At 38.4% G+C, this 21,080-nt stretch overlaps 3 protein-coding genes across 5 annotated transcripts in view; 2 read left to right on the top strand and 1 right to left on the bottom strand.

Annotated features, from left to right (window-relative positions):
* The window catches only part of kdm6a (lysine (K)-specific demethylase 6A), a 38,419-nt gene extending 32,494 nt beyond the window's left edge, over positions 1-5,925 (bottom strand). Inside the window, exons 1-2 of one of the 3 annotated variants that reach the window (XM_079464820.1) lie at positions 5,448-5,925; positions 5,247-5,310 (exon numbers count right to left, since the gene is read on the bottom strand). In XM_079464820.1, coding sequence (XP_079320946.1) covers positions 5,247-5,310; positions 5,448-5,608 — 225 coding nt within the window. In that variant the 5' untranslated portion in view covers positions 5,609-5,925. The remainder of the gene's footprint in view (positions 1-5,246; positions 5,311-5,447) is intronic. The other 2 variants (XM_079464821.1, XM_079464822.1) reach the window with 2 other exon arrangements.
* Positions 5,926-6,148: 223 nt separating this feature from the next.
* On the top strand, positions 6,149-8,441 carry fundc1 (FUN14 domain containing 1). The gene is made up of 5 exons (XM_079464826.1): positions 6,149-6,602; positions 6,934-7,096; positions 7,254-7,329; positions 7,409-7,537; positions 7,700-8,441. Exons 1-5 carry the CDS (start codon positions 6,584-6,586, stop codon positions 7,775-7,777), a joined length of 465 nt encoding a protein of 154 aa, XP_079320952.1. The 5' UTR covers positions 6,149-6,583; the 3' UTR covers positions 7,778-8,441.
* Positions 8,442-9,616: 1,175 nt separating this feature from the next.
* Positions 9,617-20,765, top strand: efhc2 (EF-hand domain (C-terminal) containing 2; the record flags this gene model as incomplete). The annotated part of the gene is made up of 15 exons (XM_079464467.1): positions 9,617-9,658; positions 9,769-9,957; positions 10,043-10,193; positions 10,280-10,503; positions 10,584-10,835; positions 11,574-11,681; positions 12,271-12,409; positions 13,502-13,667; positions 14,771-14,913; positions 15,043-15,239; positions 15,315-15,448; positions 15,835-16,029; positions 17,339-17,431; positions 17,524-17,626; positions 19,515-20,765. The coding sequence occupies 15 exons, from the start codon at positions 9,617-9,619 to the stop codon at positions 19,665-19,667; spliced, it is 2,289 nt and encodes a 762-aa protein (XP_079320593.1). The 3' UTR covers positions 19,668-20,765.
* Positions 20,766-21,080: the final 315 nt, after the last annotated feature.

Consider the following 21,080-nt stretch of genomic DNA (forward strand, 5'->3'; position numbering starts at 1 on the left):
AATTGAATTGAATTGAATTATCTCGGAAAAGGAGTAGTGCTCACTAGCACAGATTTAGACAGATTTGTGAACAATATTTGAGAGAAATAGACCTTTTATAGACCTTTTGTGTACATAGAAAAATTGTAGATCTTTTGAGTTCAGCTCATGAAAAATGGGGGCATAAACAAAAGTGTTGCGTTTATATTTTTGTTCAGTATATATATATATATATATATATATATATATATATATATATATATATATATATATATATATATATATATATCCTCATTGGAGGGTGAGGCAATGGGTCCGGACATGACTTGCTACGCCACTGTATTCAGACAAATATGTGGAGGTCTCTGGGCTAAGCCCCGGATGTCCACTCACATTAGAACCGCCCCAGTCTGTACCCAGTGGACACGCCCCCAAAAGTGTGCTGTTCTATGCAGTGGAAAAGCACCATTGGCCTACATTTAATGTAGAGTGTCTGACATTTGTATTACTTGGATTCATTATAATGGATGTTTATAGATTTCGTTCATACACGGTAATGTTTCATAAGTCAGTTACGTTAGCATTGCGGCTAGAGCATTAACGTGGCTTTAATGTACCGTGTTAACGGTTATAGATTTGGGTCCTTTCACTTACATAAGTGTCATTATCTTTATTACACAAATTGATGACATTTTTGTAACCTTAGTATCTTTGAGTACTACTAATCTTAGTGTAAGTTACTAATAAGCCTCCAAGAGCTATAATTTAGTTATGCATCTATGCGGAAAGTCAAATCACAATAGACTGGGGTAGACGCCCAATCGGAGCACAGTGGGCTTGTGGAAGAGAGGGGTTTAGAGAAATTGAATCTTCGAAATGCTTGTAGGGAACCGTTTAGAGATATTTGAGAAATGGTTGATGTTAAATACACATTTCAATAAAATGAAAGCGTTATTTGACCTTGTATGCATTTCAACTAGTTGTTGGGGACTCAAATACAATATTGGGACACAAAAATAGAACATAATGGGCTCTTTCAGAGCCACATAACATGAATTTAAGTGACGCACTTTACTTATCCTGCTGTGTTTACATCTACCCTCTAATAGGTTTTGCTCACAACATAAGCAAGGCCATACGGAATCTGCAGACTAGAGATCGACAGATATGGGTTTTTCTATAACCGATGTTGATGTTTAGAGGTTAGCATCAGCCGATTTTTTTGTTAATTTTTAGGGCCGATATTTTGTCGTTTTCCCCTTCATTTGCGTGCTAAAATGTCACACTAATAATAAGTGGATCACGGATCATCTACGATCTGTTGCACCCCTAACCAATTTTTATTTGCATTACGTTACACAGTTGATGGAAACAAACCCAGATGCGCATATTCTTGAGCTGAATTTTCATTCATGCAAATAGGTTGGATGGAACCCCGGCTATTGTTTGCATCAAACCATGCTTACGAACAAATGGCATACACCGTTTTGGGCTGCTCCATGTTAGGACGGCTCTGTGTTTCCAAACACGGTGCTGTCTGTGAGCGGGGCGGGGTAACGTAGCCCTCAATCATGCGGCAGTGTTTGTGAGAGATGCCGTCTTGTGAAATTCTCCGACCCAGATACAGGAAAAATAAAAAAACAGAACTTAAATCATTGGGGCTAATATGTTAGCAAGCAAGCTGCTGATAGTTTTTGACTACAGTCCTTAAAGTTAACAGCAAGTCAGCAAACATTCAAGGTTTTTCTTTCACTAAGTGAAGCAACACTTTAAAGTTTACAAGTAATATATAGTAAATATATGCCGATAGGACTTTGAAATATCACAATTTAAGCCTTGCCTTTATCTCCCTGGACTGTTGTTGAATCTTCCGAAAGTTTTGGCTTGGGGTCCTTCACATGCGGCGGCAGAACGTTCCACCAGACAAACACAGGGCTGCCTGCGGACGTGGCTGACTTTAAATCGGCGCTACTAAATAGAGATATGGGTCGATGCCGATATAAACAAAAAATGACAAATATCTCCAAAGCAGACTTTTCACGTTAATTCTGCACTAATATTTGGGGGAAATCTGCAGAATAACGTTTGTCCTCAGGCTTACAAAAATCTGTCACAGCAAACAGTGCATCGTAGAAAGCTAATGCATGTTGTCATGTTTATGTTCTTGTCAATAATGCAGGCGCTTATTCCGTGCTGCCTCATCGGGTTCTAGAGAGCAGAGTGTAGAAGGGAGAGCAGAGCGCTGGCACTGACCATGTGGGGACAAAGCCCAGCTAATGGTGTCACGGGTAGGGTTGGGCATCGTTTCAAATTGATTGATTCCGATTCCAAATTCGATTCTGCTTATCGATTCCAATTCCTAACGATTCTTAGTTTCGACTCCAAGGCGGTGAAAAAGCAATAAATGTCAAATGTCAAAAATATTCATTTTGTGTCGTTACTTAAGGTTGAACACACACACAAAAAGTGTCCTGTGTGAGCCTTCCTTTCGAAGCGAGGGAGAAGGGGATGTCACAAATGGCATAATGTGCCAGTGTTCTGTTGAATTGTCCTACCCTGTCAGATTTTCCTACCCCAGGGCAAAACTTTATATAGTCTAAACCCCATCGACAAAATAAACAGGTAGGATGATTTTACAATGCAAAAATACCCTGTCATATAGTCCTACCAATTTACAATAAACTTAATAAAATGTCAATACCCTAAAAAAATTTCCTACCAGTATAAAATAAATATGATAATGATTTAACAACGGAAATACACCATCGGATTTCTGTAGGAGTATAAAATGACATGTTTTTGTTGTGCAAAAAAAAGACAACGTTGATGTGCGCATGACTCCGGCACTGTCCCTGCACAAGTGTTATCGGCGGCTAATGAAGAACACACGAGTCGGCAGTGTGGGCACTCGGGATGCGCAACGCATCAAACAGGGTGCTTTATTGTAATTCGATACGATAAACCAACCGCAGATCCTTTGCCATATTGCTAGTGACACCCGTTTCAACATAATAGTTTGTCACAGAAAATACACTTAGTCTTTTTGTGATTTCGCAAAATGCAGCCACACTTTAGAGCGCCTTCCACGGTCCATCATGTGAACTGACTTAGTTTTCGAGTGAAAGGTCCTTGCAGATGGTTATGACAGGTCAGCTGACTCGGGTCTTGACAGATGTCGTGAAAATTATGTGACTGTGCGGTCCGGAATAGTTAGGTGGAATTTATATATATATATATTTTTTTTTAAAGGATACGATTCTTTTCTTATGGATCGGATTGCAGAATTGGAATCGAATTTTGATTCCCAACCCTAATCACAGTGTTGCACAGCTCCTGCTATGAGGCATGGGAGTCAGGCGCTCTTACGAGGAAAGGCTGCACAGCCTCTAGTCTAGACTGTCGCTAGAGCACCTCCGTTTTTTTGCGACGATTTTATTCGCAGTCTGGAGCCCTGGGCTTACAATGTCTTCTAAAGAGATGGGGCATGTATCTAGGACACCATTTTGCAGGAATAGTAACGCAGTGCCAGACCGCAAGCACAACAACGAAGGGCCAAGTGACACAGGAAGACTACCTCAAGCTGGAGAGCCACCACAGCCTTAAAATGCCAAGAAAGTAACTTAAAAATTAAGTATATTAAATATTTCGCCCTCAAACTCCAAATTTTTACTCTACACACGTCACTATAGACATGATGCAATATACATCATGGATGACCAGAGCAGAAGTGGTTCTATGATTAGGATCAATTGCATCAGTTAAAGAGTTAAAGCAATAAAATTCATTGGTCCTCCAGTGCCAAAACACATTTTAAAGAAATAAAAAATATAATTGTGTACCATTGTGAAAAAATACAAAATATTATTTTTCACTGACAAATGCGTCTCACTAAACTGCTTAAAATTCTACAGGACGGAGACACATCCGATATGACAAAAAAAGACAAAAAGTACCCAGCATTGGCATACTGTCTACAGATAACGTTGCCTGCAACTGCTGCAAAAACCAAGCATATGCATCCTGGCATTTCAAACCAAGTCGACTTGCTTAGCCATATTATAAACCAAATTACTTCCTAAGTATAACCACCACCCTCTTCAAATAAAATCAGCCACGATAAATTGTTAAACCAGATGCTTTGGAATGTTAATTAGTTTATTTTGAGCCCGGGTGATGTGATCAGACTGAAAACAGCCCAGTAAAGTTCATATGAATGATCTCTCATTTGGTTACAGTTGTTCAGCATCAAGCTAATCTGCTAACATGTGGCCAGTGCCGGTTAAATATATTCGACCAGAGATTTACCTATGCTAATGCGTCTTCATAAACTCTACAGAAGGCCAAATAAAGTCAGCAAATAATCTAAATAATTGACAACTTCGTTCTGATCTGATATAAACAGCTCGTCAAGCTAAACTTATAAACTAACTAGCAACACCCTAACAACAGATGTCCCTCCTTGTTCAATTTGAAGCTCAATATTAAGACTTTTAATAATTAACACACACCCTTCTAACTGCTATTCTCTGTAATTGGTTATTCAAATGAATGCAAAGAAAGAAAGAAAAAATACATTTCCATGAAAGGTTAAATGCCCAACTCCTCATTAAAGACCCACAATAACAATGGGGGAAATAGACGAAATAATGTGCAACTGACCTGGCAGGCATTACAATGAAAATTATTTGCATGCAATAGTTGGACCAAGAAAGCAAAGCAAGCTGTCGGATTGTATAAACAAAAAGCAGTACAACACATTTTATGCGTAATGGCTCTGTAAGTCTGCAAAGTGATAAACCCGAATCTCCCCTAAACGTTTTCAAGGCGAAGTCATATTTAAAACTCTGCTAGGAGTTAACCGATAACCCGATCACCGACACGCACTGAGTATCATTTAACGGTGCAACTTATGAATGTATATTATAGCATTTCTCTGTGTTATGCCGTGTATATTGCATCCAGCTATTTTAAAGTATAAAAAGTATATAATCTACTAGTACACATATTGTATTGCTGTGTTTCTGTGGAATACGTGTTTACTTTGTAAACAGAGTTTGATTGCGAGTGCCTGCTGTTACATTGCAATTTCTCTTATGCAATTTAAAAAGTATCTGTCTTTAGACCCCCGTCAGTTCTGTGAATGCTGTATCACCGTAACTGTGTAAGAAGTGTGTATCGTGCAAACTGTGTCTGTCCGCTGTTGCATTTTTATTTTAAATTATGTGTTTATCTGCCTGTAGACCCACATCAGCGTCACACACTCGTACCTTTAACAGCAAGGCCTTCGTTCTGGCGCCATCTTCATGAAGCCTCTGAAATCCAAACAGTGTGCTGCAAATAGAGGACAACACAGGCGGTTCCGTGTTACTTCACCTGCACCGCATTCATTTACACAGCTCTTACACCGGGGTAAGGGTTATAAAAACCAACGGAGGGTGACGATTAGAAGCAACGGGACTTTGTCTGACCTGTCTATGCCTGCTAAGAGCTCCTTTTCTTGCGGCGTAAGCTTCGGAAAGTCCTCCTCGGTTTCACTCGCTTTTCCCGCCGCCATTTTCTTTTCCTCATCACCGCCAGCAGCAGCAGCAGCGCGAGCTACAGCGGCCACCGACACTCCGCACGATTTCATAGACAAAAAACTCCAGCGAAATTATTTACGCACGCAAGCCGAGCCCCTTTTGTGTGGATCCAAACGCAAAAGACTATATGGCAAATCCTCCAGGGACAAATATTTCCTCTAAACACATTCGTTTCACATTGTCCTCGACATTAACAAGTCACAGTTAGCGGGTTAACTAAAATGCACGCAAAACAAGCAATGTTGGGTTTTACGGTGAATTGTTATTTAGTAATATCTGAAACTTCCCCCTAGTCGCCACCTCAAACTTGTTATAATTGTGTCACCCAAGCGAACCCACGCCGCCGCCGTCGGAACGCCTCCTCTGTGATTTTGGCCAATGGCTGTTTTCTGTGATGACCACGTGATTAGCCTGGTCTTGGGATGCTTTTTCCTATAAACTTTCAAGGGGGAGGGTAAATAACAAACCCTTCAACTTTACGCCGAATCTTCGCCTGCTGCAATTGGCTCACCTGGATTTATTTTGATTACGTAACACTTACATGAAACGCATTATTGGACGGTGTATCTGTCTGTTAGATAACACAGGGCATAGGGATGTAGTGCTGCACACAGTCAGTGCATCTTCTCATTCTTTATGATCTTGCAATTATTTATGCGCCAGTGTGACTGAAGCTAGTACAAATCCTTTTAAAAATTGCATTCGTTTTTCGCTTAAATTTCAGCCATTGTAACCAATCTTTCTATTACATCCCGCCCCAGTCATGATGATAATAAAAGTAATTATTTTGACTAATAAATAATTTACAGGACTATGCATTAAAGGAAGGTGTATATGACTCGTGCGGGTAATTCGTTCATTTATTGTAGGGCAAATATTTTTACGTTACAAATTATTTTGAGGAAGTCATTTGAATAGCTGTTTTACGCAGTACCACGGGTCCGTGACGTGTGATCGCACGTAAATTGCGCAGGGTTTTACGTAAAGCGACAGTGGTGGCTAATATTGGAATACTGCCTCATAAAATGGCGGATCGCGGAGAAGGTAAATAAATCGGCCAACCAAACGTTGAAATGAATAGTCTTGACTGACTATGTGCGCATTTAATCCTGTGTGTTATATGTAATGATATTCCATGCGTTTCCAATTTAGCATATATTTGCTATTAGATTATTATGATACCGGGATATCTAAACTGAAACGTTACAGAAATAATGTAAACAATTCAACCACTGTGATTACTTCTGATTCGTGTCTTGCTAAATGCATGTGTTTCTATACTGATATATGTATTCGTGTTTTGGGATCTCGGTGTGTCCCTGTTTTCTATATAAAAGAACACTGTTCATTTACAATGAGTAACTTTTCACCTCAGATGTAGAAGCAGAGAGTGAAGATGAATTGTATGAGGTTGTTAACATCACAGATTATGCCAGGAGGCATCAGTGGTGGAGTCGTGTTTTTGGGACTAGTACAGGACCCATTGCTGAAAAGTACTCTGTGGCTTCACAGATCATGATGGGTGGAGTGACAGGATGGTAAGTGATGGTATAGATGTAAGATCTTATTTCACATGCACTGTATGGTTAGATGATTTGTAAATAGACTCTGTCAGATTCGTTTTACAGTGTAATGTCTGAGATAAAAAAAGAAATGTACACATTAACATTTCCAATCATGCGGCCTGTCCTGTAGGTGTGGTGGTTATCTCTTTCAGAGGGTTGGAAAAATTGTGGCAACTGCTGTCGGAGGAGGATTTCTTTTGTTACAAGTATGGATTATTAAACTGCACTGTATAGCATGTCTATTGTGAAGAATCCGTTATGCTTCCCTTAAATGTTTTCTTTCAGATTGCCAACCACAGTGGCTATGTGCAGGTGGACTGGAGGAAAGTGGAAAAAGATGTCAATAAAGCTAAAAAGCATTTGAAGAAGAAGGCAAACAAAGCATCCCCTGAGCTCAGTTCCTTTGTTGAAGAGGTAGGTATCTATGGTATCTTCCTGTTGACTTTGTGCTTTGTCTGCTTTAGTTCAAGTGTTCCTAGTCTACTATCATGATCATCACACAAGTACACTCTGATTACAGTGTAATTGCAAGTTCTGGTATTGAATTGTAATGTTTACCAACCTTATTGTCTGTAGTCTACAGAATTCGTGAAGAGGAATATTGTTATCTCGAGCGGATTTGTTGGAGGATTTTTGCTGGGTTTGGCATCCTAAATTAAACCTGGACCTACTGCAACTGGTTTAAATTATATTCTCCCTCATTGCAGTATCATGGAGTTAAGACACTGATATTTGATGTGTTATCGACAGTATGGTGTGCAATGGACATTTGAAAACCATCATTGAACATATTACTGTAAAATGTTGTTCCTTACTGTACATAGCTCAAACATCGCAAAAAATATATCCTGTTCCAATAACTTGTTACAAAAAATGTTGTCATGCTAGGTTTTTGTGGTTATGTTCAGTATTTTGCTCACTATTTATTAATAATACTTGAAGTTTGTTACAAATATAACTTGCATAATGTGTCTTATATTTAGCTTTTGTGTAAATTTAAGTGAATAGAATAATACACTTGCCAAAAACGTGTATACGTATATTTCTTTTAGTGGTGTATCTTTATTAATATACTGTGTAATTCACCAATAACATCCATCCACCATCTCTATATGTCTTCCCTGTTGGGGTTGCAGGGAGTTTTGGACTCTATCCCAGCTGTCTCTTGTAGAAGCAGTGAACTGCCCTGGACAGGTGGCCTATACCAATAATATGTATGTGGAACTAATAAAATATGTTTCTGGTTAATTTTTGTGTTTACATGCATTTTACTTATTTGGTGTTTGCCGGTATATTTATTGTGCCTTCCTGTTTTTTTAAGTGCAAATGTCTTTATTTATCTGTGCTTGTGTTCCTCATCTATGGCCTACAATAAGAACTTGTGAAAGTGCAGATTCCCCAGTCATCCATGAGAAAAAGGCTTGAAAGGATGGGTTTGTATAGTGTAATTGTGTAATTTCAACCCCTCAGGAAAATTAGCCATGGTTTTATTATAGTAAAAGTTATGGTGCGCTGATTATCATATAATTTTACTACGAATATCATGGTTAAACTGGATAATATTCTTAAATCACTTTACAGTGCGTCTAATAATATAACCGAGTTCACAGGGAAAAGGTGCAGTTTTTGTATGATTTTTGTAGATGAACACATCTCTTAAAGTGATACTTCACCCAAAAATGAAGATTCTGTCACATCTGAGTTGTTCCAAATCTGTATATACGTCTTTGTTCTGATGAACACAGAGGAAGATATTTGGAAGAATGCTTATAACCAGACAGATCTAGACTCAGATAGTAGGAAAAATACAATGGTAGTCAAAAGTGCCCTAAAACTGTTTGCTGTCCTACATTCTTCAAAATGTCTCATTTTGTGTACAACAGAACAAAGAAAAATTATAAAGTAGTTCATCCTACAATGGTGAAAGATGTCTGCTTATAAGCATTCTTCCAAATATATTTCTCTATGTTAATCATTTTTACAGATTTGTAACAACTCGAAAGTGAGTAAATTATGACAGAAACTCCATTTTTTTGGTGAAGGGTTGTTAACACTTTGTCCCACTGAAGTAAGTACAATTATTAGAAATCGTTCAAGCTAACAGCATTATGATTATGCATAACGCACGTGTCAAAGCTTGATCGATGTGATTGGCAGCATTGGCAACGAAATCAAATCTATAAAGACTTTAAATCGATCAACTAGATACCATTTATGTATAAATTATGACTGTGTGATTTATTCCTGTCTTTATTTCAATTAAGGACCGGATAACGTTATGTTAAAGATTGACCTTGTTGCTGATATAAAATGTTAATGATTAACGTCCCTTTTAAAATCAACGTACAGAAACAAAACACCCCACGTAGCTATCACGTGATCCGCGTTTCGTTGCTAAGCGATAATATTTGCAAACAAATTGCTGCCTTGACAACCAGTTATCCGGTCTGAAGTCCAGAGTTGAGGAAATTACATTATCGCCAGCAACTAACCATGGCGTTGCCGATGCTGCCTGGAAATTCAACCAATAGAAATGTAAGTAGTGTCAAAATGATTTTTTTGTTTTATTTGATAAATTACAATTATTCTGTTAAATAATGCTGAACTGTAAAATATATTTAATTTCTATTTTTACTTTTTTAAAGCTTGGAAGAGACAAATTTCACAAGTCTCAACATTTTGATTATTCAAATGGAGTACCCTTGATGATTGGAGCAGAAAAGCCTGGCATTGGAGGGGAACTGCTTCTGGGGCAGAGGGCAAGACCAAAGTATTCCCTTTATTCTAAGGGAGAGGGTAGTGATGCCCCAGCATGGGTAGCCTTTGACAAACAGGTATGTCATCTGATTAGGATATTCAGTTTTGTACCAAATGCTATCTAAAAACAATATTCTTATAACTTACTTTTCTTACATGAAGGTCCTGTGCTTCGATGCGTATTTCCAAGAAAATGTTCCTCAAAGTAGGGAAGAAAAATATAGAGTACGAAAGTGTAAGATTTACTTCTACCTGGAGGATGACACCATGCAAGTGGTGGAGCAAGAGCTCAGAAACAGTGGGATCCCACAGGGTAAACCAACAAAGATGTAGAGTCCTGACTATTTCACAAGCTATTAACAATCCTGTTTAAAATAATCCCTTTCACCTCCTATGCAGGGACCCTGATACGCCGCCACCGAATTCCTCTCCCACCTCCTAAAGATGACTGCTTCTACAATGTACATCATTTTAAAATCAATCAGGAAGTATCGCTCTATTCCAGGACCTTTATGATTACAGACTGTGACTCCTTTACACACAACTTTTTGAGGAAATTGGGTGTGCGCCTAAAGCCCAGTGTTTCAACGCCAGCTGATCCCTATACCACCCAGCGACAACAGGTGAGCAAGTGTCTCAAATGCAAAAACTGTATTGAAAATGCTGTCACAATGTTCATTTCATGTTTCTTTGAATCTCACAGATGGAGGAGAACATGAATCCATTGCGGCCATATGAACGAATAGATACTCTGAAGCAATTTTTGAAAAATGACTCCAAAGTCTTGCGCTTCAGTTGCTATTGGGATGATACTGAGAGCATGTTTGGAGAGCCACGAGAACTGATCTTGCATTATTTCCTGGCAGATGATACCATAGAAATTTACGAAGTTCACTATCCAAACTCCGGTCGGGATGCTGTTCCAAAATTTTTGCACAGGGGTAGGCTACCTAAGGTAAGTAGGAAAAAGCACCGTATTTTCTCCTGTTTTAGGTCAAATTCTTACCATCCTTAATACTTTGTTTTTCGGAAAATCTCCACTTGCAATTTGTTTGTTTCTTTTTTACTTTTGAAGAAAATGTTATGAGATATATATGCATAAAACAAGTCCAAAAACAACGAGATAAAAGTTAAAGGCCTTCTTTGAAAATAAGTCTTGTTGTTACATTACAAAATGATTTAGTTCCCATGGGTCTTGTTTTAAAGTTAGACTTTTATTCAATGAAAAGAGCTAAATATTACTTATAAAAATAAGTGAGGATTTTGATCTTTCAAAAAGTAAAATAGAAATGAGCCACTGTGAAATGCAGTTTGCACCTTAAGACAAGCTTAAGTGGTTATCAGTTCCTCAGACAAATGTCTTCATCCTCTGTGCCAAGCCTTTATCCAGACTGACAGTGCTGAAGGAACATCTAACTTCCCTAAAGCAATTTTCAGTTTACTTTTGAGTCTAAATTCATTATGACAGAAAAAGGGTTTGTTCAGTTTTGTTCTCCATTTTCTGTTGCTGTGCTATCAGCAAGATTGTTGCCTTTCATTAAATGTCATCCTAAAGGTTTATTGGAATCCCCTAGTGAGAAAATAATTCTGATCCCATTTACAAATTTGATTTGTCCTTGTTATAAATATCATCCGTTGCATCCTGCCCTTTAAGACAGATTGCAATTATTTCTCAATTGTTTCCGCTGAACAGCATGCTCCTACTCCAAAACATCAGCCTGGAGAAATAACCAACCGCACAGTCCTTAATGTATTTGGACCAATTGGACAAGGAGGACGCTATATTTTGGATAGTCTTAAAGTAAGTACAGAGTCAAATAATACTTTCATTTCAAATTAATTTCTTAGATGTTTTAAGTAAGGGATAATCCACAACTAGCTGTGCAGTTAAAGGGTTTTAATGCATGATTTGGAGGCCAAGAAATGCACGGCTAGCCGTGGATTATCCTGCTTATACCATGTTTATTTGCCAAGTTAAAGCTGTTATTGATGTTTACAGCTTTAGATCAAACTAGAGAAAATGACAGATGTTTTCGTCAGTTAATTTTAAATGTAATCAAACTGACTGGAGCTACCCATGCGTTAAATGGTTTTAATGCACACCCTCCAGCCAATCAGAATCCACTATTCAAACAGACCATGGTATAAATTAATTTAAAACTGTAGTTCACCCAAAAATGATCATTTTTAATTTGAATGATTTCTTTCTTCTGCAAAGGAGTATCATTTGAGATATTAAAGAGATCTCACTTGTCATTTACTGAAAAGGAATCTATTTTCACTTGTATATTCATTCTGGTTTTGTATATAACCATTCTGTTATTTCATATAGTATGTAGTATGTATTTTTTAATCGTTGTAATAAAAAAAACTCTGCTGCCGTTTTACAGACTGGAGCTGTAGAAGAGGAATTCTACAAAGACAGTGATTTGACTATCGGTGGCATCATTAACGTGTGGGGTCGTAGGGTGCTGATATGTGACTGTGACAACTTCACTAAAGAGTATTATCGCTCCAAATACGGAATTGGTGAGTTATTTTTCTAGTCACATTTTGGCCCTGAATGAAAAATTAAAATTCTCACATAATTTCCTCACCCTCTTGTCACGTCAATCCTGTATGCGTTTTTCTTTTTTCCGCAGAACACAAAAGAAGATATTTATATTTGCGATTCGGTTATCAACATTCTTCAAAATATATTATCTTGTGTTCTGCAGAAGAAAGAAAGCCAGACAGGTTTGAAATGACAAGAGAGTGACTAAATGATGACAGAATAAAATGTTTTGAGTGAACTATACCTTTAAAGTTGATATTGTTGCTATTATTGGCACTTTTATTATATTTCATAATATATAATTAATGTATATATATATATATATGAAGAGTTATACATAAATGTAGTTATATATCTGGTAATACTCACAGGGCTGTGATCATTCCCAAGTTTCTTTGCGCAAACGTTGTGCAAGAGTTAATGGCCACATGATGTCAGTGTTGAGTTTAGATATTACTCCTACGTCAGTGATATGGTTAAAACAAACTTCTTTACTGTGCAACTTAAAGCTAGTAAAATGAAAATCCAGTTTACATTCGTATTCTCTCTCTGTATGGTCTGAAAAGCTCTTTATCGTTTTCAAAATAATATTTTTCAAGCCTGTGAATAATCGTCATAGCCGCTTGGTTTAGTGTAGACTGATGCAGAAGACTGATCAAGCAGAACTGATTGACACTTCAAGGTTAATCAGTTTTAGACAGAAGATATGAGCAATGGCCAGCCAGCTACTTTATCTTCAAAAGCCTGGACGTGAGGAGCATACGAGCTCTGTGCCAACAGTCACACAACACGGGTGCCTGTACATCTGTCCACGGCTTGTGCTGCGTGACGACGACTGAAGAGAATACAACATTAGTTACACATGAGACTAATGGAGGTTGACACACGTTCCTGATGAAGCACTTTGTCCGCTTTTTGGAGGTCAAGGGGTTACAGATTGAATTTATATGGATAAATCAAACACTACTGTGTCTGGCCTCGCTTTCTTTTCTCCGTATTTGTGTCTGTTTAAATCTCTGGCGTGGATGATCTCTCTTTTGATCTTTTCTTCCTGTGTGATTTCATAGAGGACTTTACACCTGTCTCAAACAAGGCCCCGCCCCCTGCTAAAACATCCGGACAGGTACCACCCTACACTGGATTTGGATCTGAAGAAGACTCGCTGTGCTCCTGTCAGGGTTTGTTGCCCAAGCCTCCGCAGAAAGACTTCAGGAAGCTGATGGAAAAAGACAGGTATATAGTATGCTCAGCCTCAGATGATACATATGATCCATATTGCAAAAGGAATTTTAAAAGTCTGTTTTTTATTGTATTGCACTTTTATCTTCACATACAAATGGTTGCCCTTTATAAATAATCAGACTCTCGAAGGCATCCACATTATACTTCCAGTGTAGAAGATCCTTTTGCAAGGTGGTTTATTATTAACATTGTTATTACATCTTATGTGCTTTTCTGCCAAAAGAAGCAATATCACACTGCAGATTATTCTATTCCTCCTCGGTTTCTTTGGGAAAACACAATGTCAGACTTTGGCAGGAATACAGACTGAGGAGAAACAAGAAAAATATGTTTGTTTAACTTTATCTTAATAAAACTTTAATAAATTGAAATCAAAGCAGCTTTTTCAAAAGGACAGAACTACATCCCCATCTTATAGGAAGAAAGTTTCTTTAACTTTCTTTAAATGAGGACAAACCAAGAAAATCCAACACCAGTCCTGATCTGGTTGCAGTTAGAGAGTCCATTAGCATTGAAAGGAAATGTTGCAGGTGCATATGCAGTTGAATACTTGTGTTACATGCAATAGTCTATAGGGATGTCTCAGGACATGATGAGCAAACAGGAGTTAAGAGTTATAGCTCAGCTGGGCTGGTTTGTTGGCCGTGGCAGGCAACTAAATCAGATGGAGTGTCAGGATGGCTGGACGCTATGTGCTTGTATTAGATGTTTAAAGTTTAAGAAATATGTGCTATCATATCAGCGCTTTGGGTGGAGTAATAGATTTTGTGTATTGACCAAGCAAAGCTCTACGAAAACGTCATGCCATCTTAGCCCTGTGTCAGCCGCCATAGCGATTTGAAAAGTAGTGGGGGGGTGGAGTGAGCCGTTGGTTGCCGTTCGCAACCTCACCACACGATGTTGCTAAATTTAATACACTGGACCTTTAAGGTGAAGTTCGTATTTCTGGTGCCACTAGAATCTTTAAAAACATATACTTTGAAATGATTTTCCGATACTCCCTGTCTTCCATTGGTTTGACAGTCCCACACCACACTCAAGCTAGTGGTTTAGCCTTTGTACGATGGTTATCTTTTGTTTCAACTCTATGTTAGGCAAGGCCTGGTGAGCAACGTGTTGAGATATGTGGGCAAAATGCTAACAGACAGCCCTATCGACATGGACCGTGTTTTCATCTTTTCCTTCTACCTCAGCGATGACACCATAGCAGTTTTTGAACCTCCACAAAGAAACTCAGGTACTGCAGTTCTGTTCGGTTGAATTCAGTTTTTTGTAATGCGGTTCAGTTTAAAACAATCCTTGTTTCAATAATATAAACAAAGTAAAGATTGTGCTGTATGTTCATTTGATTCCTCTTGTTCTGAAGGCATCCTTGGAGGTAAGTTCTTGGAGAGAAGCCGAGTAAAGAAACCAGGACAGGAGCTCTTTAAAAGCGAGATGTCCGAGTATTTCACAGCTCAGGATTTGTACATTGGAGCTAAACTGCATCTGAACAGTCAGCCCTTCCAATTGATTGATGCTGATGAATTTACATTCAGTTATATGGAGCAGCATGCAGAGGAGGTAAAACAAAAATCATCTTCAGTTGTGTGCTTTATCCTCCACAAACGCCCTTCACATGATTTCTCAATTACTTAGTTCCCAATGTCCAACGCTGGCACCATTATAAGCAAGATAAAGTCCATCAGTGAGGAGCAGAAGAAGAAAGTAAAACAGTTTTTCATGATGAGTGATCCAGGCAACACTGGATTTGTTCCATATGAGTCATTCAGGTAAGAAGCTAGCCAAAATACATATATAAAATGAATCTCGGTGTCCCAGTGCAAAGTAATTTGTTGTCACCGCTAAAAGTGGAAATGAGAGTATTGTGACTTTGAACTAATGAAATTTGACTATGGACCGGCTGGCCAGTGTGACACTGCAGAAACAAAAACCCAAAATTTCCTGCGGCTTGTTGTGTTCGTAGCTTGGTAGGACCTGAAATAGATTACTTGTAGTTGACCTCCCAGACACAATGGATCCTAACACACATTATTGTTTTACTGTTTTATTTTTATAAGTCAAAGTAGTAACAATCCCTGTAAACAATTTAGTGTGACAGTGAATACAAACACTTATGTCTTCAGTTAAGTTTCAGTAAATTTTTGTTTATTTACAGGACTCTGCTGGCAGATATGGGCGGTCAGTTGTCCGAGCATGAGATCATGACTCTGGGTCGCACATATTCACTGCGGGAGCAGCCGGAGATGGATGTGGGCCTTATGCTTGCTGTGGCTCAGGATCAGCTGAAAAAGAAACACTTTGAGAACTTCTCAGATGTGGTGCAAGCTTTCACGCATGAGGATCGAGACAGGTTAGGCTTTAAGATTTGATGATGAGCAGTCTCTCACTTTCTGATTCAAGGCCACGGCGTACCTGTCATATTGTGCGCCTGCTAATGGCTAGCTCAAATCTACATTAGTTAAGTTTTCTTTTTTAAATCTATTTCAGTCAGGTCGTCTTTTAAGGATGGAAACCCGGATATGTACTGTATAATCATCTTAGCATTCAATGAAGAGTAAATAAATAGCATTAATCTTTATTCAAAAGACAATAGAAGCCATTATCATTTAAACCTTTGTCCACGTGCTGTCTACTTTTAGGGGTACTGTAAAATTACATCTACATGGCCAAATGTGCACATTATAAAATTTTAAGTTACCATTTGCATAAAAATGCATTCATATCATGCATGCGACACATGTGCTGAAAAATAAAGCCAAACCAATTCGATCCCCCCCTGGTAGCTGGCTGCAGTAGGCTATAGGTTATACAACCCACCCTCTCTATGTGAACGAACGGGAATCCCAACAAACTAAATAATCCCATCGTTTAGAAAAAACCCTAAAATGTATCTTTAAAAATGTTATAAAACAGGGCGTGGTAACATGATTTCTTGTTTACGATTGACTCACCGTGCTCATGCGCAGACTCTGGCTCCAAATGATATCTTTGGCACAACACGTCAGTGGCCATATTTTGGACATTTTGGCTTCACTTTTCTACAGAGGAAGTAGACCGCGTTGTCCAACTTTTTTACGGTCTACAATTCCCCAATGTTCTTTAAAGACAAACCGCCAGGGCTATTCGTAGAGTCATGAAGGCATTGATGTTGATCACAAACAATTCCAGTGAGGTAGATAGACCATCAATCTGCTTTAGATCGAGGAGGCGCGATTAGTTCCAGCTGTTCAAGTGAAGCATTGGAAACAGATGAAGACCTGTGGCATGTTGCAGGCAAGGGAAATAAATGAAGAAGGTTTCCGACAGGTCAATGTGCATGTCCTGTTCACGCGGACGTGTTGAAAGATATTTTCTAATATGTTCTAAATGCCCCGCGAATAATGAGTTCAGAATGTCTTTAGCTTTCTGTAATAAACTCAAGAACAGAAAATTTGACCTATGATGTTATTCTGTTGTGTTTCTGTTGTATGTCATGGTTCTTGGGTCAAAATGTAAAGATGTATATCTTGTATACTAAATATTGTATATTGAATATCTGTCTTTTGTTTCAATTAAGTTAGTTTCCCAAGATCTTTAAAGAATGACTAAATTGCTGATTTGTACCTTCTTTGTATCTTCCTCTATGTAACCCCTTTCTCACCACACAAATGGTGTTGTAGATCAGGACATCTCTCCTCTAAAGAGGCACAGATCATCTGCAAATCTTTTCGCCTGCCCCTTTCCAATGACTTTCTAAGAGCCCTTCTCAAGAAGTAAGTCTCAACTCATTAACAGCAACAACGTATTTACATCTATCACTCAAACATACAAACATAGAATTTTACATTCTCTCGTCTGTTGACAGGTTTCAGGATGAGTCTGAAAAGATAGACTACCACGCCTTCCTATCAGGTCTCAACTGGAGAGAGAACCCCGCCCCTGCTGTGCTGCCAGATGTCACCTTGAAAGTGAGTAACTAGAAGATTTAATCCTGGACAAACAAATGTCACACAAACAGAGAGGGGGTTGTGTGAATGAATATTGTGTTCAATGATATTATTGTTGTGTGTTTGCGTGCATGTCTGTAGTGTTTTAGCACCTGCTGCTTTTCCTTTGGTAATAATAGTGTTAATTTTGCAAAAGCAATTTATACGCCTTCCAACGACAGTTTACCCAAAAATAAAAAAGAAGCTGAAATCATTTATTTATCATTTATCATTTGAACGTCATTCAAAACATGTTAATGACTCTTTCTTCTGTGGAACAGAAATTTTGAGAAAATGTCTCATGTGTCTAATGGAAGTCAATGGGGGGTCAATGTTGTCTGGTTTCCAACGTTCCTCTGAATATATTTTGTGTCAGAAGAAAGTCCAACATGTTTGGAATGACATGAGAGTGACACATGGTCAGGTTAGACTGCTGGTTTGTACATAACTTGCTGAATTTTGTACTAAACACTGCATGTATAGTAAATTGACTATAGATTGTCAAAGTAGTACCAGTGGCCCAAATGGGATGACTACTAACATCAAAAGAGTCCATATATTCTAGTACCAAATACTGTTTCTTCTTTTAGACAGCATCCTTTGTCATTTTCCACATTCATTTCCCTATTAAGAGCGTTTGTGTCAGGGTCCAGGCCCCGTAGAACCTGTGGGCCCCACATGCTTTGAGCACCTCCAAGCCTCATCTCAAGTAAATCAGCCTTGGGAAAAACCCACTCAACAACTACTCTGAAGTGGAGCTTTTATTACAGAGCAGTAATTTAGCATGCCTCCTTGGAGCTTAAACAGAACCAGCTGCTCAGAGACTCACAATGAGAGAAGCTCCAGCTCTGCAGGGTCCCGACCAACCAGCAGGAGGAGTTTGTTTGCATATCGTTTTCCTGGCTTTTATATTTAATTGGGGACAGTTGACACCGACAGTATATAATGATTATAACTCTCATTTTAGAAGAATAATATTTTAGAATTGATTCACCCTTGTGCCATTTAAGGGGCACACCTTCCTTCAATTCACCACAAATTAATACTTTTTTAATAAAATGCTGTCATTTTCCTATATGGGGGTCAACGTGGTGAAGCTCCAAAATAAACTTCCATCCATCATTAAAGTAATCTAAATGACTCCAGTAGGTTCATATACGTATGCGTTCTAATATGAAACGATACATTTGTTGTAGCTTATTTAACGATCATAACCGCGCATGTAAGCATACAGATCTAAATTAAAATATGATGACATGTCGTATTTTAATCTGTAACATCAAATATCTAAATCTTTGGTTCTTGGATGTGTGTTGCCATGAGCACATTATGAGAGAAATATTTGGGCAAACTATTCACTTTTTAAAAAATCCATTAAAAGATCGGATAAAGTACTGGCTGAAAATTACCATTGCATTTTCCTTTATTTTACGGTTAACGCTTAATTGTAATTTAATGGAGTGGAAAATGTAAAATACAGGTAAAACTACTGTTAAAGTGAATATGGAAAATGTTTCTTTAAGCCTTGCGACTATCTGTTGGTGTATTCCAGAGTATTGAGTCTTCATCTTTTTATTAAAACCAGATGAAGTTATGAGCTGCGTGAGAATTATGTATGTTACATATGAGCAATAAAAATCTCATCTGTTGCAGTCCTTTTAAAATGATGATTATGGACCTGATTTACTGAAAGACGGTGAACATTTGTCATCCTTCAAGACATTTACCATGTGCTTAAAAAGTCCAGCCTGATAAATCTCCCTGTGTATTGTAATTTGCAGAGACAGTAAATGAGAGTCCCAGCTAAACTTTTGTGCTCCGAGAACCTCTGAGAGCTGTTTCTCCAACCCTGTTGTGCTGTTGTTTTTAGTTTGATGTCGACTGGAGAGGGGAACCTGCAGGCCCTGCAGTTAAAACCATCAACTACTTGCTATTGCTGGAGGATGTGTTTGGCAGCACCACAACCTTTGAGAACAATCCTGTGGGATCCTCGCTGGCACCACAACCAAAAAGAGAAATTTGATCAACTGTGTGCATTAAATTTGCATTGATGTGCATTGTTGTTTATGTGTTGCATGTTACAATATTACAATCTGACATCCTTCGTTTGTACCTTTCAATTTGCCTTTGAGTTTAACTTAAAACCATGCTAGAACGAGAGCTGTATTTGGACCTGTCCCGTGCACCTGGGGGCGAAGTGAGGTGCAGTTAAAGAGTACGCAGTTACAAGCTAAATCAAACCATATTTCATAGACATTCACAGACAGACAGACAATCATACTCGCCGTGATTGTGTGAATAAAGTTGACAATGAAATATGATGGCTGCTCATTCCCCTAAGACATTATTAAAAGACCTGTTTATTCAGCCTCTCTAATTTATATAGAGCACATTTCCCCTAGTAAAAAGGAAATGGTAGAATAGAGTTGATTGGCTGTTCTCGCTCTCATCTGGCGTGTTATGCAATTGTCATAGTCGGACGCTATATATAAAAAGACAGGTTGAGCGTGTCTGTAATCAGAGCTTTCCGATCAAGGCCTCCATGCCTGGCCAAGACAGAAGAAGCACATTACATCATGCCAGTATTATCAAGTCTTCATTTCTATCCTTCACGCTTACTAAGATATTAGCTTCTGTCTGAGGGACAAAGGCTGACGCAGGGGCTGGCTCCAGTGAATGGGCAATACGTTCCAGAATGAGATGAATTTGGCAATACTTTACTATTAATATTTTGGTTCATATCGTTTCTGTCTGCTGCCTCGCCACATCCATGGCACTCTGATTAAATTCTTAAAATCCAGCATAGAGAGATGTTTTAATTGTAGATGATAGAAAAGCAAAACTAGGTTCTCTTCTCAAACCTAAGTTGATCAAAATTGGACACCCATACGGTCTAGTGGACTTCACGGAACACACTCAGCGTTCATCTTAAGTATACAAAACCGTGAGTGCACATCAAATCTGCCATTTGGGACAGGGCCAACTATTTCATTGCTTTCTGGATTGAGAAACCACTGTTATGCTTTTATTATTTCCTGGATCTTGTTTAATTGTTGTTTATTCAATCTCTGGAGTCTTTTACAGTTTCTGCACAGGAAAGGTAATAAAAGTCTTTGGGGGCAAAAGATCTCCAATGAATTTTTTAGAGGTCCATTGCTGAATACTAGTATAACAGTCAAAGCCACGGAGATGTATCAGGTTATTGAAACACATTTATAAGTGTTTTGTAGTACCCATGCTATTGGGCAGATTGCTGATAAGTAGCTGCAACATGACATTCTGGGATTCGGAATAAATACCCTAAGGGGTTCCATTCCCGTTACATATTTTTCATAGACAGAACAGATCTATCACTAATAGAATATATCACAAAAACTGCCACTTGATTTTGATTAGTAAAGTGTTAATGTGATGGTTAAATATGGAGACGATGATG

Source organism: Barbatula barbatula (assembly GCF_947034865.1).
Source record: "Barbatula barbatula genome assembly, chromosome: 9".
Taxonomy (NCBI): domain Eukaryota; kingdom Metazoa; phylum Chordata; class Actinopteri; order Cypriniformes; family Nemacheilidae; genus Barbatula; species Barbatula barbatula.